A 16841-nucleotide genomic window follows, 5' to 3' on the forward strand; every position below is an offset into this window, starting at 1 on the left:
TTATTGGATATGCGGATGATACAAGCTTCATTATATTACATCATCAATTTGATCAGCTTGTTAGCAAGGGAAATACAGCATCTCAGGAATTTAGTAAGTACAGTAATCCCTCTTCAACCGCGGGGGTTACGTTCCAAAGAGAAAGGTGCGGTTGGTGAAACCGTGGTTGGCGAGGGATCCGCGATCCAAAGAAGAATGTGACATATATAGGTAATCCCAATATTCCCAATATTGAATACGTATATATTAGTATGTACATAGAAAGAAATATGATTAAATTGCATATCTGTGAAATAGTATTATCATATCAACAAAAATAAAGACGCTGAGATCAGCGTCTACATTCGCCGGTATTTTAAACCTTCAGAATATAAACTAATTGCCGTAGTCTTACTACTAAGAACAAGCGCCAGTGGCATATCATGAGTGATTTAAGGCGACTGGTCAAATTATAAAAAATATATAAAAATAATAAAATATTCTCATTAAAGATTTAACAGATATCGCAACCGTGGTTGATGAGTCCGCGGATAATGAAGGATTACTGTACTGCAAAGACAACAGCCTTAAATTAAATATAATAAAAACCAGTTTTATGAGATTTTTACCAAAGAATATAGCCGCTGACTATGATCCTTATCTATATATTGATCACAAGTCCATTCAAAATGCTGAAGTAATTGTAGGACTGATGCTAGATCCAAAGCTAAGTTGGGAAGATCAAACAGATAAAGTGACCTCGACACTTAGTAGTCGTTGTTATATAATTAGAAATATAAGGGATACTGTATCCTTCCATATAACTAATGTACTATGGCTTGGTGCAGTCAGTCCTTCAGTACTGCTTAATATTTTGGGGCTCATCTCCGTACATGAATAGAGCTTTTATATCCCAAAAAAAATACTACGAACTATGTTTAAAGTATCACCTACTACATCATGTAAACCACTATTTATGAAAACTAACATCCTGACTCTTCCTAGCCTATATATTTTACAACTAATAATGTATATAAAAAACATGAGCAAACATTCCTTAGGAACGCTGATATACATTCACATAACACACGCCTCAAGGATAACACACACCAGCCTTTTTCCTGCCTGAGAGTGGCACAGCATGCTCCTACCTACATTAGGATCAAATGTTTTAATAAGTTCAGTGACATGTCGGTGACACATAAGATGCATCTTGGCACTATTAAATGCTTTGAACAAAATCTAAAAACATTTCTAGTTAGCCATGCTTTTTACAGTATTGAAGAATTTTTAAATTTTTAATGTGTTTCTTGTAATGTATTTTTTTTCTTTTTTTGTAAATTTTAATGTACTAATTTTTTAATGTGTTTACATTTGTATACATCATTTGTGTAATGTGTATACATTGTATAAATTTCTAGAGGAATAAATTCTATCTATAAATGTTTGTTAAAGATTTTTATTGCAATGAAAGTCTGGTGATATGCATGGCATAAATATATTAGAAAATGCTGGTCAACACTATCATGTGTAAACTGTATACTATCAGTATACTAACTGTATACTAACAATTTTTAACAAATTACAGTAACTTTTTTTATACCTCAAGTAAGCAGACAATTTTGGGTGCTAATTGTCTATCAATAAAGAGGATAATGTCGTTTCTAATCCATTAATGAAAAGTGTATATAAAGTGCAATAAGTATACAAACAATACGAAATAAGGTAAAAATAATGGCTAGGAACAAAAATAGGAAGGCAGAGTTTGAAGAAAGCATTGCACATAACTACACATGTTGTAGAAGTTTGTCTTTAAACTATCTGGATCCATAAACAATTTATCCATGGAGCGAACAAGTTCAATAAATAAGCAGATATCCATTGTGGTGAAAAATTTTAACAAGAAATACCATATTTGTGATTTAGTTTAGCTGCCAGGTGTATATATGGAAAAACAGAATATTAATCTAAGTTAAAAATCTACTAAACGCCACAATATCAAATTTCAAATTCTTGATTTTATTGTTCAGGCGTAAAATCACATTTTGACTTTGACCATTTTTGTGACATAGAACAGAATAAAAATACAAACTAATTGACACAGGACATCATAGTGTGACAGATAAAACCTTAAAAGCTAGGTTATGTGATGGTAATGGATTAAATGGATGATGTGTATGTTTACTTTTGAGATCTGATTAAAAATTAGTCCTAAAAGATATAAGAAAACAGCATAAAACGTGTGATAATAGGAAAACTATAATATAAGGATGGTATCAATTTTTTGAATAACACAAATCAAGAGAAATTTTATATTTTACTAAAGTAAGTATCATTGTATAAATTATATTTATTACTTTATAATTTGTTAATCAATATTAATTACTGGTTTAATAGAAAGGATATTTTTGACTGTTATTAAAAGGGTGTGTTATATAAAGCTGTTCTGCTGTTGTTGCAAAAATAATTATCATCATTCTCTTTGCCTTATCCCTATCTTCTATCTAAGTTTTGGCCTACACCTATTTCTAATTCCCACAGGTTTTGACATAAGGATTCTTCTAGGAGGGTTGTTATGCTGTGATCTTGCTAGATGTCCTGCCCATCTTAGTCTTCCTATTCTTATAAGACATACTACGTCTTTACCACCAAATATATGTTTATATCTGTGGTATACCTTGTAGTTGTACTTCCTCCTCCAAATATCATTTTCACAGATGCCACCGAATATTCCTCTCAGGATCCTTCATTCAAATGTATCAACGAACAGATATACTCATTATAATATATTATATTGGGTAATAATAGATATACCTATTATATTACTTGCGATTATCTGAGGTAACTGGGATTGTGACTACCTCAGATACGGAGAAACTCAGTTAAGACTGAGATTGGTTATAAAAACACGTAAATAACCATAACTGTGGATATTTTAATGACAAAACTAATACAGTACTGTCTATAAACGATAAAACCAGTTACATTGTCAATATTACTGACTGTTTAAAAAGTCTTCCATTGATTTCTGCACAAGCTTCATTCCTCTTTTTGAGGCAGCGATGTTGCGCCAAGGTTGAAAGTTGTAATGTAACTCACCAGTTGTGACTTTTGCCTCGGTTAACCGAGTAGCTCAGATAATCGTGCGTCTACTGTATTATGTTCTTGGGTAAAATACCTCATATCATATGTCGTATATTGTTTAGTAAGTATTTAATATTACTTACCACCAAGTTTTTCTTAAAAATATCACTTTCTAAACAGTGATAGGTCAGTTGTGCAGTTTGACAAACTAGGGAGTTACATATTTTTTGTACTAAATTTGGCGGCAAGGGATATACAGTGTATACGAAGAGGTTGCTATTTACTCATCTGGTAAAAATATGCATGTGTGTCCTTTTTTAAACCATAAGTAGAATCTTTTTGAAACAGATTCCAGTAATAACTGATTTTCAAAGAATTATGGAATTATGCAGTTTACAGATTAGGACAATAATATGAAGATGTGCCCACAAATGTGTTAACAATGTATAAAAGAATTATAACCATAAACATAATACTTAGTTTTTTCTATAAAAATATTTAAGCCAACTCTTTTTCCGATTTAGAAAGCAAAAATACACTTAAACAAATTGCAATTTTTTGTTTTAGGTAATAAAATGGGTATCTTTTTTAGTAAAAAAAAGCCTCCCTCCAGAGTAACAGAACACGATAAAGCAGTGTTACAGCTCAAACAGCAAAGAGATAAATTGAGACAATACCAAAAAAGAATTGAGCTCTCACTTGGTAAAGATAAAGATATAGCTAAGAAGTTACTTAACAATGGCCAAAGAGACAGAGCAAAACTTTTACTTAAGAAGAAGAGGTATCAAGAACAGCTGTTGTCCAAGCTAGATGTACAACTTGATAATCTCGATAAAATGGCTAGTGATATAGAGTTCGCCCAGTTAGAAACTCAAGTAGTGAGTGGTCTAAAAGCAGGCAACGAAGCTTTGAAACAAATTAATGATTCCCTCAAAATTGAAGATATTGAACGTATATTGGATGAAACAAGAGAAGGGATTGACAAACAGAATGAGATTAACGAACTTCTTAGTGGTCAATTGACAGATGAAGATGAAGCAGCTGTAGAAGAAGAATTGGCTGGTATGATTGAGCAAGAGATGCCTTCCGTGCCTTCAGAAGAACCTAAAGTGGAAGTCAATGAGGAAGAATCAGAGGATGAAGAGGAGGTAGCTGATAAAGAAAAACCAAAGCAAAAGGAAAAACGGAAAGAGGAACGTGTAGCAGTGATGGCCTAACAAATTGTTACTTTGTTGGTATTTTTCAACCATGTATGTAAATTTCTTAAGTTATTTATAAGTAAAGTAAACAAAACTTTTATTTATTTGTTTTATTATGATAGGTTAAAGGTAGTAAGATGATCAAATAGGATATAACTACATTGAGAAAGCTTATATTGACAAGAGGTAGGCCTAAATTGAGTGCCTAAATAAAATGGTTTAATTTGTTGTTCTGAACTTCTCCAATCTATGACTTTATGTTGTTCCGAAGCTATTTTCTTGTGGCATTTTTATAATCAACTACATTCAATGGGAAATAAGCCACAATTTTACCAAAAAATGATTTTATTAACGTTTCGACGCCCAAGTCAGGTGTTGTTGTCAAAATACAAAATAATACTAGATTAAACAAAAATATGTTGTTGGTTAGCAAAAATTTCTTCTAATAATTTATTTAATCTGACTCATTTATATCAGCAATTCAGGCATGTATTATACATTTTAAAGTAGAAGACATTAAAATGATATTGCCAATATTGATGAGTTCGTTTCTGGGACGACTTTACTAAAAGATAGTTCATTCGATTACATGAAATCAACCTCCCTGATTATTTGGCTATAAAATATTTGTCAATACTTGCCACATCAGTACCTTCCGAAAGAGTATTTTCAAAGTCTGGGCAGTTAGCAAACCTAAGCAGAAGAAATTGTTTATCGCCCAAAAATTTGGATCAAGTTTTATTTTTAAACAGCTTGTTTCAAGATTTCCTTGTATTATTTGTTAACAAGTCAATATAACAACTGAGGTAAGTAAAAATTAAACTAGTAAATTTTTTATTAATAATACCGGTATCCCGATATTTCAAATATCAAGTACCGATATTCAGATTTTAGTTTGGTATTGTAATCCCTACCATCAACTGCATATCATGTTCGTTATCTGTGATTATCGCGGTGTCGTCGGCGTAATGAATGTTATTTATCGGATACCATTTGACTTTTATAAATACCACAGCCGGTGCCTTCAAGTGTCTCTACAAAAACATTCTCCACATAGAGGTTGAACAGCACATGAGACAAAATACATCCCTGTCGCACTCCTCTTAAAAAAACACATTAATGAAATTTAACAAGATTTATTAATTTGAAATGTTAACAAATAAATATATAAAAATAATTGTATCAATAAATAGAATAGATCAGAAATCATAAAAACAAAGATTAGACTGTTTAAAATAATACTAATATAATATATACTACTTTTTCAATTTAAAATTGAAATCATCTTCAATCACTTTAACATCACATTTTAGGTTTGAAATGAGAAATGCAATCTCATTTCAATAAATTGTAATTTGTAGACAGATAATCTCAAAACAAATATATTTTAATTGTAATGTAGGGATCGACAAACATTAAAAATAGTTTGGTAATGGTGAGCACAAAGTATCAAAAGTATTAGAAGATAATATTACCCAAGGCACTTGTGTATTAAAAAAAATGTTTACTATAGTATATTTAGACATATGGCCGGGGGTGCGGGGCACCTGGGCAGCAAATGAAGGGAGCAGGAAATTTGAGATGGGCAGGACACATAGCTAGAATGACAGATGTGTGATGAACAAATAGGTTATTGGAAAAGAGACCAAGAGAAGCGTCGGCCGACCATTTACACGGTAGACTGACGATTTAAAAAGGCTAAACAAAAACTGAATAAGAGCAGCACATGATAGACGAGGTTGGAAACACGAGGAAGAGGTATATGTTCAGCAGTGGACTTTTGAAGCTGAATGATGATGATAATAAACAATCAGCTACATAAGGGCCTCTGTAAAGTGGTTCTGAATTTCATCTTTCATTACGTCAAAAGTTTCGAGTTACTGTAGTACTTGAGTTGCCGTGATCAACAGCCTTCCGTAGCTCCTGAAGAAGCGGCTTTCCATAATATCGAAACGTTAAGATGGACTCGCATACGAATCGTCCAAAAAAGATGCGGTCCAAACCAGCGGGACGAGTAGTTAATTGACCAAAGATTTTGCAGGAATTAAAGTTAACTCCAATAAATGAGAGTCAGAAAATGACTTTTATACGTAAACTACGTATCATAAAATAATTCTTCTAGTTCCAGATTTTCCGTAACATTGTCTTAGATTTTTCAGACATGATATTCTTGATCTTTTGATTTTATTCTTCTACCAGGACCTCGTTTACTTTGGATCTTTCACTAAATGATCAGATACAAAAGTTCATATTTTTAGGGTCTTTTATAATGTGACAGCAGTATTCCAGCTTGCGTCTCTTTATTACATTGACCAGTTGTATTGTCTGCTTCAGCCGATTAAGGACTTCTCCATTTCTAACTCTGTCAACCCAGATTCATATTAATAGTCGTCTGTATACCCACATCTCAAAAAAAATAATTGAATCGAATTAATTGTATTATTTCCTTGTTTTGTTTTAAAACGACATCAGGTATGAATTTTACGTGGTCAACACGTCAGTCATGTTCGGGACACTTGAGCAGCCAGGTTGCAAATGGGGTTTTGGTTACTATATACCCAATACATTATTCGTACAAAAATGCCCGTCACAGTTTGGACGAGAAATTTAGTTATTAACAAATAAGGGTCAAAAATGAGAGTTCTTTCGTTTGAATCGCTACAAGTAAAAATAGGGTAATTAAATGTCTCATTTATAATATTTTTCTTTCAGTAGATGAGCCAAGGTTTAAAATAGCGTTATTTTAAATTTTGTTCCGAGTATTTGTTGCTTCGGATATTGCAAAATAAAACTAAAATTTCGAAAATAAAAAATTTGCTATAACTTTTGCGAAAATGAATTTAGGACTTTCATATTGCATGAAAAGTTGAGTCAAACAGTCCATACAATGCACAAAAAATTTTAAGACGATGCGTCAATTAGTTTAAATTTTATTTAATTTGTTTATCCCAAAGAGCTTTTTTTGGCAGTGTTATTGTTCAGAAAATAATAATAATATAGCAATTCTGTGAAAATAACATGAAAGAAGAATAGTCATATTTTCAACGCATTTAAAAAAATCATTAAAAAGTTATTTTTATCACTCAGAAAACATTTTACTAAAATAGAGTCATTTTTGGCTTATAAACAATTTGAATAACTTAGTTAATATTGACTGTAGGCTAAAACTACAATGTAATTTGAAAAACTGGTCTTTTTATACGAATTTAAAAAAAAAAACTTTTCGCCTAGGTTAATTACGGTCAAAGTTAGCCACTTTTTTTTATTTAATCGACAGCTACTTTGTTTATAACAATTAAGCAACCTAACTAGAGCCATTTTGAAGTTGAAGGTATATAGGTAATCTGTAAAAGTTTGAGTAAACTTTGAACCTTAACAGAGTGGTTAATAAAGCTTTAAATATGGCGTCCGAACGGAATTAATTCGTGGTCGGTGGAGGGGAATTACTAAAATACGTGCACTCAAAAAATGAAACTGATTCTGCAAACATATGCTACGATTAATATCGTTGGAACTTGTTGATGGATTTTGATCATAATTTTTTAAATTTGTATGTACTCGTAGTCTTATAGAGTACGTTATGTACACACAACCCCACCTAACATTACAAAATGTTAGGGGGAACTCCCCTTATCACTCAGGGATATGAAAAATAGATTACGACCGATTCTAAGACCTACCGAATATACATATATAATTTCATAAAAATCAAGCGGTCTCGGAGGATTATGGAAACTAACACTGTGACAGGAGAATTTTATAGATGGCTATTAACAAATAGGGGTTGGTGATAGAAGAGTGAAAATTAAGGGTTGTATGTATTTTTTAATTCTACATAGAAAATTAAGGTAAATAATTTTGTCCAAAAAAATAAAAAAAAACCCTTATAACTTATGGGTATAAAAAATAAACGTGTAAAATTTTATAAAAATTGGCCAAGCCGTTTCGGAGTAGTAGGGTAACTAACATTGTTACAGGAGAATTTGATGTATATATAAGTAACTGCGAATTAAATAATAAAAGTGGCTAACTTTGAACCCAATTAACCTAGGCAAAAAGTTATTTTCCTGAAAATTCGTATAAAAATACCAGCTTTTGAAATCTTAAAGTTGATTTACTCTATAGTCAATATAAAGTTATTCAAATTGTTTAGAAGTCAAAAATGACTCTATTTTACTAAACTTTTTTCGTAGTGATAAAAAGGACTTTTTAATGATTTTTTTCAATACTTTAAAAATATAACTATTATTCTTACATGTTGTTTCCACAGAATTGCTATGTCATTATTATTTTCTGAACAAGAACATTGCGAAAAAAAGCTCTTTGCGATAAACAAATTGAATAAAATTTAAACTAATTGACGAATCGTCTTAAAATTGTTTGTGCAATATATGGAATGTTTGACTCAACTTTTCGTGCAATATGAAAGTCTTAAGGCCATTTTCGCAAAAGTTATAGCACATTTTTTATTTTTGAAATTTTAGTCTTATTTTGCACTTTCCTGACCAAAATTCAAAAAGTGAAATTTTAAACCTTGGCTCATCTACAAAAAGAAGTATATTATAAATAAGATATTTAATTACCCTGTTTTTACCTGTAGTGATTTAAACGAAAAAACTGCCATTTTTTACCCTTATTTGTTAATAACTAAGTTTCTCGTCCGAACTGTGACGGGAATTTTTGTATTTATAATGTATTAGGTATATAGTACCCAAAAAATCCATTTGCAACCTGGCTTGCAACCTGGATATTCTTATAGTAGGTATATCGGATATAACAAAGTAATCCCAATAAGAAAACCATATGGTTTTCATATTTTAGAATTGATAGCTGAAGAATCAGATGATAGAAAAAGTGATTGAGTTTAAATATCTAGGCATCACAGTGTGTAGCTACGGAAAGCTCGAAACAGAAGTGGAAGATCAACTGAATAGAGCAAACAGAGCCGCATGCTGCAAACAATATGGAAAAATAAAAATATCGGGACAGAAATGAAAGACAGAATTTACAAAACAGTCATCAGATCAATAATGACATACGCGGCAAAAACACGACCCGACACAGAGAGGACAAAAAGATTGCTCGAAACAGCAGAGATGAAAACACAGCGAAAAGTCGATGGTAAGGTATGGGACAGAGTTAGAAGTAAAGATACACAACGGAGATGCAAGGTGAAGAACATTAATAACTGGGTGAAAAACAGAATGGAATAAACACATAAGCCGAATGACAACAAATATAGTAGTAAAAACGGCAAGAGACGGTTTCCTAATAGAAAGACGATCAGTGGGAAGACCACGAAAACGATGGAACAACTTACTAGAGACACATTGAAAAAACAGACAGATTCATGTCTACACAAAAAGAAGAATATCAGTTGATTGAAAATAATATGTTATACGCCGAATATTTAGTCCAAAAATTTTCAAAAAGATTTTTAAATAATTTTAACTGGACGGCAAGGACAAGGTTAAACCGTCGTTTTTGCGCTGTCCACAAATCCTTGGTTGGTAATATGTTGTGGTAAATATATTATAGTATGTACCTACAAAAAGATTGATGGCTTATGGAATAAATTTTAATTGATTGTAAAAAATAAAGTCATGTGTTCAACATCTATAGGCTTTCTTATACTATTTGTAAAATATTTAAACTCTCTAAAATAACATACAATACATTAGAAACTTGAAGTAAAAAAATGTTACGAGTATTACATACTCGTAGGAACATATTACAATACTTTTATGAGTATCACAAAGCAATAATGTGGTTAGAGAAAAGTTAATAACATGGTGAAAAAACAACAACAATCGAAATAGTAGTAGGGGAGGGAAGGATGCCAAATTTGCAGTTACTCTAGCATTATGGGGACCTATTGGGTTGTGAAGATTAGGTCCTAAAAACCAAACATACAGTCGGAAAAATGAAAGATTTCCCATGAACGATCACATCAATCACTTATTTTGTATTTGCTGTCTTTTTCTATAAATAACAAACCTACATTTTCCATTTTAGTGGGGATTTTCAATTTCTTCATTTAATTTTCCATTTCTAAAAATCGTTTTTTCCGATTGTTGGAATTCCGATAAATTGGTTTGGTTGTGTAAATAGTTCCAAAGCATATCCCATTGTTACCCTTCTCGAAGCCCGTGTTCCTTGCTATCCATGTGTTCCTCTTATCGATATCGCAGTTAAGGAATGAGAGGTGGGTCGAGCGGGTACCACACTTGAAATGCAAGATTCTACCCCTATGGCATAGGAAAAACAGATGAGATGCATCGAGACCAGAAACGTGTGTGCACCCATCGACATCGTTGTTCGTTAGTTCCCTAGTTTTTCGCATTCGACAAGGTGTATCGGTAAGTGGTTTTAATTACCTATATTATTTTTCCTTTATTATATTTCCTTTGTTTTCGTTTTGAAATTTTACCAATCAGATTGATTTGAATATGTGTATTTATTGGGCCTATTGAGAAAGTTCATTTTCTTTCCATATTAGAGCTATCAGAAGGGATAAAAAGATTCATAGCAGGTGTTGTAATTAGATTTTATTACTTGTTTCGTTCAATATCTGCTAGTAAACATACACCGATTATAGCGCCATCTATCCCTAATTCGAAAAAATGTCTCGAGTAAAAGTTACTTATTTTTACTTAAGGAATCCAAATCTGCAATAAAAAATGGGGGCTCCTATTTCAAGATTTTAAAGTTACCCTCCACCCCACCCCCGTCAGGTCTCATTTTAGGTATCATTCAATAGATTTGTCAAAAATATTGAATACATGTATTTTTCAGTTTTTCGATCAGATGTTCATTTTGCGAAATATCGCGGGGTTCCTATTTAAAATTATAAATTTACCCCCCATCCCTCTCCGTGGTGGATCGTGTTTGGCATCATTCGATGGATTTTTTAAAAATATTGAATACGTATTTTTTAATTTTTCATCTGACGTTAATTTCGCGAGATATTCGCTTTTTTGTTGTGAAACTTTGTGACTCGCCCATTTCCTTACGCCCTGCTCAAATCGTCATCATCACCAATGGTGCTACAGCCCTATGAAAGAGCCTCGACCTTCCCAAGTCTATTACGCCAGTCAGTCCTATCCATTGCCAACCGTTGCCAGTTTGCTGCGCCTATTTTTCTCCCATCCTCATCTACACCATCTTTCCATCTAAGTTTTGACCTACCCCTATTTCTACTTCCCACAGGTTGTGACATAAGGATTCTTCTAGGAGGGTTGTTATGCTGTGATATTGCTAGATGTCTTCCTGTGATCCTTATAAGAGATACTACGTCTTTACCACCAAATATATTTATATCTTTGGTATACCTCGTCGTTGTACCTCCTCCTCCAAATACCATTTTCACAGATGCCACCGAATATGCCTCTCAGGATCCTTAGTTCAAATATAAGCAGGTTTTTATCTGCCTTGGAGATGGTCCATGTCTCCGATCCATATGTCAACACTGGTTGTATAAGGGTTTTGTATCTGGTAATTTTTGTTTTTTGGCTTAAGTTTCTGCTTCTCATATTATGTCTACTCAGTCCAAAATACCATTTGTTTGCTAGGATTATCCTTCGCTTGATTTCTTGCGTCATAACGTTCTCTTTGGTGATCAGGGAGCCTAAGTATGTGAATTTGTCCACCACTTCAAAGGTAGAATTATCAACAGTGACTTGGTGACCGATGTTTCTGGCTCTATTGTTGGGTGTTGATGCCATCATCTTAGTTTTCTCCTCGTTTACTTTCAGGCCCATATTTTTTGAGGCATTTGAGAAGGTGGTATACATTTCTTCTAGTTTGCTCAAATCGTCAGAGTTTTTAAATATGTATACAATGCTAGTCGAAAGTCCGTACCCCCTCGTATCTTTTGAACGGTTATACCCATAATACTATAAATAACGAGATAGTATCTTCTCGTAGCCTCAAATACCCATAATACTATAAATAACGAGATAGTATTCTTGTTCTCATGATCATTTTTCAGTGCGTCTTTAATTATGACGTCATATACTGTATTGGGTGTGTCGAGACTTATTTCATGTAATTATTGACGAATCTGACAGATGCCAGAATCGTACTTAGCCATAGGTGAAAAGCTTGTGGAATTAAACTAATTAGTAATTTAGTAGATTTGATTTTTACACAATATGTTAACATATAGGTATTTTTTATAAAGGGGAATAAAATTAAAAAGTAAACAATATTGTTAATTAAATTTATAAATATGAAAACATTAAAAAATGACACAAAACTATCCATAAACTATGTTTTTATCTTCTTCTCTAGGTGCTGTCTCCGCTTCAAAAGTTGGCAATCATCAGAGAGATCTTTATTTCTGAAACCACGGCTCTAAATAATTCATTTTTATTACATCCAAACCAGTTCCTAAGGTTCTTCAGCCATGAGTTACGTCTCCTTACTATGGATCTTTTTCTTGCATAATGATCTGGAGTATTAGATATACATCTCTCATCACATGTCCCATATATCTCAGTTTTCTTCTTATTTGTTAGTTTTTCTCGTTCCTTATGCGTAAGTCTCATTACCTCCACGTTGGCTATTCTATCTACTCATGAGATATTTAGCACTCTTCGGTACATCTTGAATGTCTCTAGCCTCCTCACGCCAATGACTAACTTTTAACGAACTAAATTCTAAACCAAAACACAAAATAATGCACAAAAACGTTGTGAAACACAAGGGAAGTCGAATTCGAAATTTCAAAATGACAGGTACACAAAATAATGACCTGAATAATAACCGTCACTTGACTCTTTGACACTTCTAAAAAATGGCCAAAATGGACAAAGTTTTCGTCAAATGTTCGTAATACGTGTATTTGATTGGCTAGAAAAAACGCGCATTCTAAATATCAACGAATCAAACGTAGGTTAGGAATAGACATCTTATGTATATGTATAACCATTATAATGCTGCATTATTTTTGTGTTTAATCACGGAGCTACCGCTTTTTCCGTCTCATCTAACTTAATGCATTAGAGAGAAATCGAAAAACTGTGACGCACTGAAAAATGATCATGAGAACAAGAATATCTTCTCAAATACGTCCGAGTTCGCGCATGATGACGTAACTGAGAGACCGGAAGTTGAATTTGAATTATTGTTATAGTTAAATGGGATTTGTATGCATTCTGTGATTAAATTATTCAATTAGCAACATAACATTTAACCTCAATGTATTCGAAAAAGATTTAATGTCGAGATTCCTGTAAAAATAACAACTGTCAAAAATAAAATATAAAATACACTTAGCTTACAACCGCGAACAATTCAAAGTAATCGGACATTACGAATGATTACGAACCATTACGAACTTGCCGGTCTCCAGTTACGTCACGACTTCCGAATTTGAAGGGAGGAAATAAACCGACGTAAGCTTTTTAACTAGTCATGACAGATGACGTAATAGTGACAGATGACGTTACAGAGCCACTGTGACCGATAATTTTAAATGGGACCTTATGGCAAGTGATACCTCGTTTGAAAGGTATTCAAAAATACCTATTCAATCATACTAATTTTTTGGGTTTTAGTTGATTTTGGTGAATAAATTAAATAAATATAATATTGTAGTTTCGCATTTAATTAATAAAAATTAAAATGTCCGCTTATGGTTTTATTGTCAAAAAAGTTGACGTTTTTGAATTCTCTAGTAGTTTTTACGTCAAAGTCAACCTTTTTGACAAGTAATCATATGCGGAATTTTGAACTTTTATTAATTAAATGCGAAACTACAATTTTATATTTATTTCATTTATTCATCAAAATTAGCTTAAACTCATACAAAATTAGTATAACTAAATAGGTATTTTTAATACCTTTCAAACTAGGTATCACTTGCCATAAGGTCCCATTTAAAATTATCTGTCACAGTGGCGCTGTAAAGTCATCTGTCATAATTACGTCACCTGTCATGACTAGTTAAGAAGCTTACGTCCGTTTATTTCCTCCCTCCAAATTTCACTATTATACTAGGGGGGTACGGACTTTTGACTAGCACTGTAGGTACAAACACTGTTTTTCTAAAGATAGATTTTTTTTCGGCCCCCTTAACGAACTCCCCTGTATTAAGAGCCAATATATCGTAGGGGTACATTTACAGGGTACAAGGTGTCTCCCACGTAATTTTCTGACTCGCTCGAGTAACTGCAAAAATCCTCGCTTCGGCTTCTCTACCATCGAGATTTCCTTCAGATTCTAGTAAAGTTATTTTTTCATTGTCAAGTTACCAACTGATCTTATCATGCTAATGACTAAACAAGCCACAATTAATAAATTTGTCTATTGGGGAATAACCCTATTCCTCCAGGTTAGAAGATCTTCACCTTGAAGTTCTTCTTTGGTAATTTTTTTGTTCTGTGCTAAAAGCTCGGCAAACTGGGAAACGACGGGATCCATTCCGCAAGAACTTGCCGCTACCACTACATCGTCTTTTAAGTAGAACGCTACAAATTTGTACTGGGATACATCACCATGGTAAATAATATCATCGTACTCGCCATGACCAGCATATCTAAAATCAAGTATTAAGATTATCAAAACTTTCTACGTAGACAAATCACATGTAATTTAAAATAAAGCTTTTTAAAATGTAAATGTATATGCAAAAAGAGGAGTGAGACAAGGCTGTATACTATCGCCTTTAATTTTTAACTTGTACTCAGAAGAAATATTTAAGGAAGCTTTAATGGAGACAACCGAAGTCATTATTGTGAATGGAGTAGCCGTGAACAATATTAGATATACAGTATGTCCCTGTAAGTTGTATCCATATGGAAAACTTTTTTATTATTAATTTTACGAAAAAAAATTATTCTTCATAAACAGCTCTGCCTGGTCCAAAACCTAAGATTTAACCATCAAATATAAAATTTTTTGAATATTATACGAGGTATGTCAAAAAGTTTGAATTTCACTCAAGAGTAAAGTAGCTTTATTTTTCACAATATTGAAAATTGCTATTATGAAAAGTTGTACTAATTGTATGTAATGTAACTATATTCTAGTATGCAATTACATCCTTCTAATTGAAATTTTTTTTAATTATGCAAAAAAATTATTTTCAGTTATTTCAATTCAGATAACACTTTTATTGTTAATTTTACGAAAAAAAGTGATTCTTAATAAAAAGTTCTGCATGGTCTAAAACCTAAAATACAACCATCTTATGTTAAATTTTATCAATTTTATACGAGGTATGTCAAAAAATATGAATTTCGCTCAAATGTAAAATAAGTACGTTTATTTTTCACAATATCGAAAATTGTTAGTATAGAAAGTTATTTAGAAATAAAAACTATGTTTCAGTATGTAATTACATCCTTCTAATTAGTATATTTTGAACTATAAAGGTACTTTACTTTTGATCTTTTATCTTTTTAACAAACCTCGTATAAAATTGATAAAATTTGATATAAGATGGTTGTATTTTCGGTTTTAAACCATTCAAAACTTTTTATTTAGAATCACTTTTTTTCGTAAAATTAATAATAAAAGAGTTATCAGAATTGAAATAACTGAAAATAATGTCAGTTATCCATAATTTTTCAAAAAAAAAAACTTTTTCAATTAGAAGGACGTAATTGCATATTAGAATATAGTTTTTAATTCCAAACAACTTTTCACAAGAGCAATTTTCAATATTGTGAAAATTAAAGCTACTTTACTCTTGAGTGAAATTCAAACTTTTTGACATACCTCGTAAAACATTCATAAATTTGATATCTGATGGTTGAATCTTAGGTTTTGGACCATGCATTTAATAAAAAAAATTTCCATATGGATACAACTTAGAGACATACTGTATATGCCTAATTGCGGAGAAGACCTTCAAAGTCTAATGAACAAAATAAAACAAACCTGTAATCAGTATCGATTGAAACTCACTGTTAAGTAAACTACATACACTCTGGGCCAAAATTAACCGGCCGTCTTAAAAATGGGTAATTTTTGATGTCTTATATCTCCTAAACCTATTGTCCGATTTAAGTTATTTTTTTAATATGTTATAGCCTTATTCCTTGACAATATCGTTATAATAATATTGTTGCTAAACAGGTAAATTTTTATTGTATACCGGGTGTACGAATCAAACTGTGTTTTTTTCTTAAAGTTTGCATCACCCTGTGGAATATTTCAGCATTTATAAAATATTGAAATTAAAACCTAACTATAGCCTCATGTTTTCTCAACATTATGTTTTTTGACTCATTCGCTTATGTTGGATAATAAAAAAGTTAGGTGTTTTAACAACTAGACATGTTTTTTATCAATTCAGGGTGTTTTTAAAAAATTTTGGCAGAGTTTAAGGGGTAATTCTGCATGAAAAAAATAATGACAGTTTGCTTTATAAACTTCTGTCCGCAAATGCTTCGTTTCCGAGATAGGGGGTGTTGAAATTTTTCTGACAAACTGACGATTTATTTATTTTAAAACCGGTTGAGACATGTTTGCATATGTTTGAAAATAATAAACTTTTATTCTCTAAGTTAAAATATATGAACAAAGAAAGTTGTTGCTAAAAAAGTGTAATTTCAAAGGACAGAGTATGTG

At 32.0% G+C, this 16841-nt stretch overlaps 2 protein-coding genes across 2 annotated transcripts in view; one reads left to right on the forward strand and one right to left on the reverse strand.

Moving 5' to 3' along the window:
- Window positions 1-2069: 2069 nt before the first annotated feature.
- LOC126879914 (charged multivesicular body protein 6-A) lies at window positions 2070-4362 on the forward strand. The gene is made up of 2 exons (XM_050643257.1): window positions 2070-2304; window positions 3631-4362. Exon 2 carries the CDS (start codon window positions 3639-3641, stop codon window positions 4278-4280), a length of 642 nt encoding a protein of 213 aa, XP_050499214.1. The 5' UTR covers window positions 2070-2304; window positions 3631-3638; the 3' UTR covers window positions 4281-4362.
- A 1020-nt stretch (window positions 4363-5382) lies between these two features.
- LOC126879913 (apoptosis-inducing factor 3-like) overlaps window positions 5383-16841 on the reverse strand; it is a 42446-nt gene continuing 30987 nt past the window's right edge. Inside the window, exon 7 of the mRNA XM_050643256.1 lies at window positions 5383-14802. Within this exon, the coding sequence (XP_050499213.1) occupies window positions 14571-14802 (232 nt within the window). The 3' untranslated portion in view covers window positions 5383-14570. The remainder of the gene's footprint in view (window positions 14803-16841) is intronic.

The sequence above is a fragment of the Diabrotica virgifera genome, chromosome 2 (genome assembly GCF_917563875.1).
Source record: "Diabrotica virgifera virgifera chromosome 2, PGI_DIABVI_V3a".
NCBI classification, from domain to species: domain Eukaryota; kingdom Metazoa; phylum Arthropoda; class Insecta; order Coleoptera; family Chrysomelidae; genus Diabrotica; species Diabrotica virgifera.

Coding starts and splice junctions, on each gene's coding strand:
- LOC126879914 (XM_050643257.1), top strand. CDS start 3,639: ATGGGTATCTTTTTTAGTAAAAAAAAGCCTCCCTCCAGAGTAACAGAA.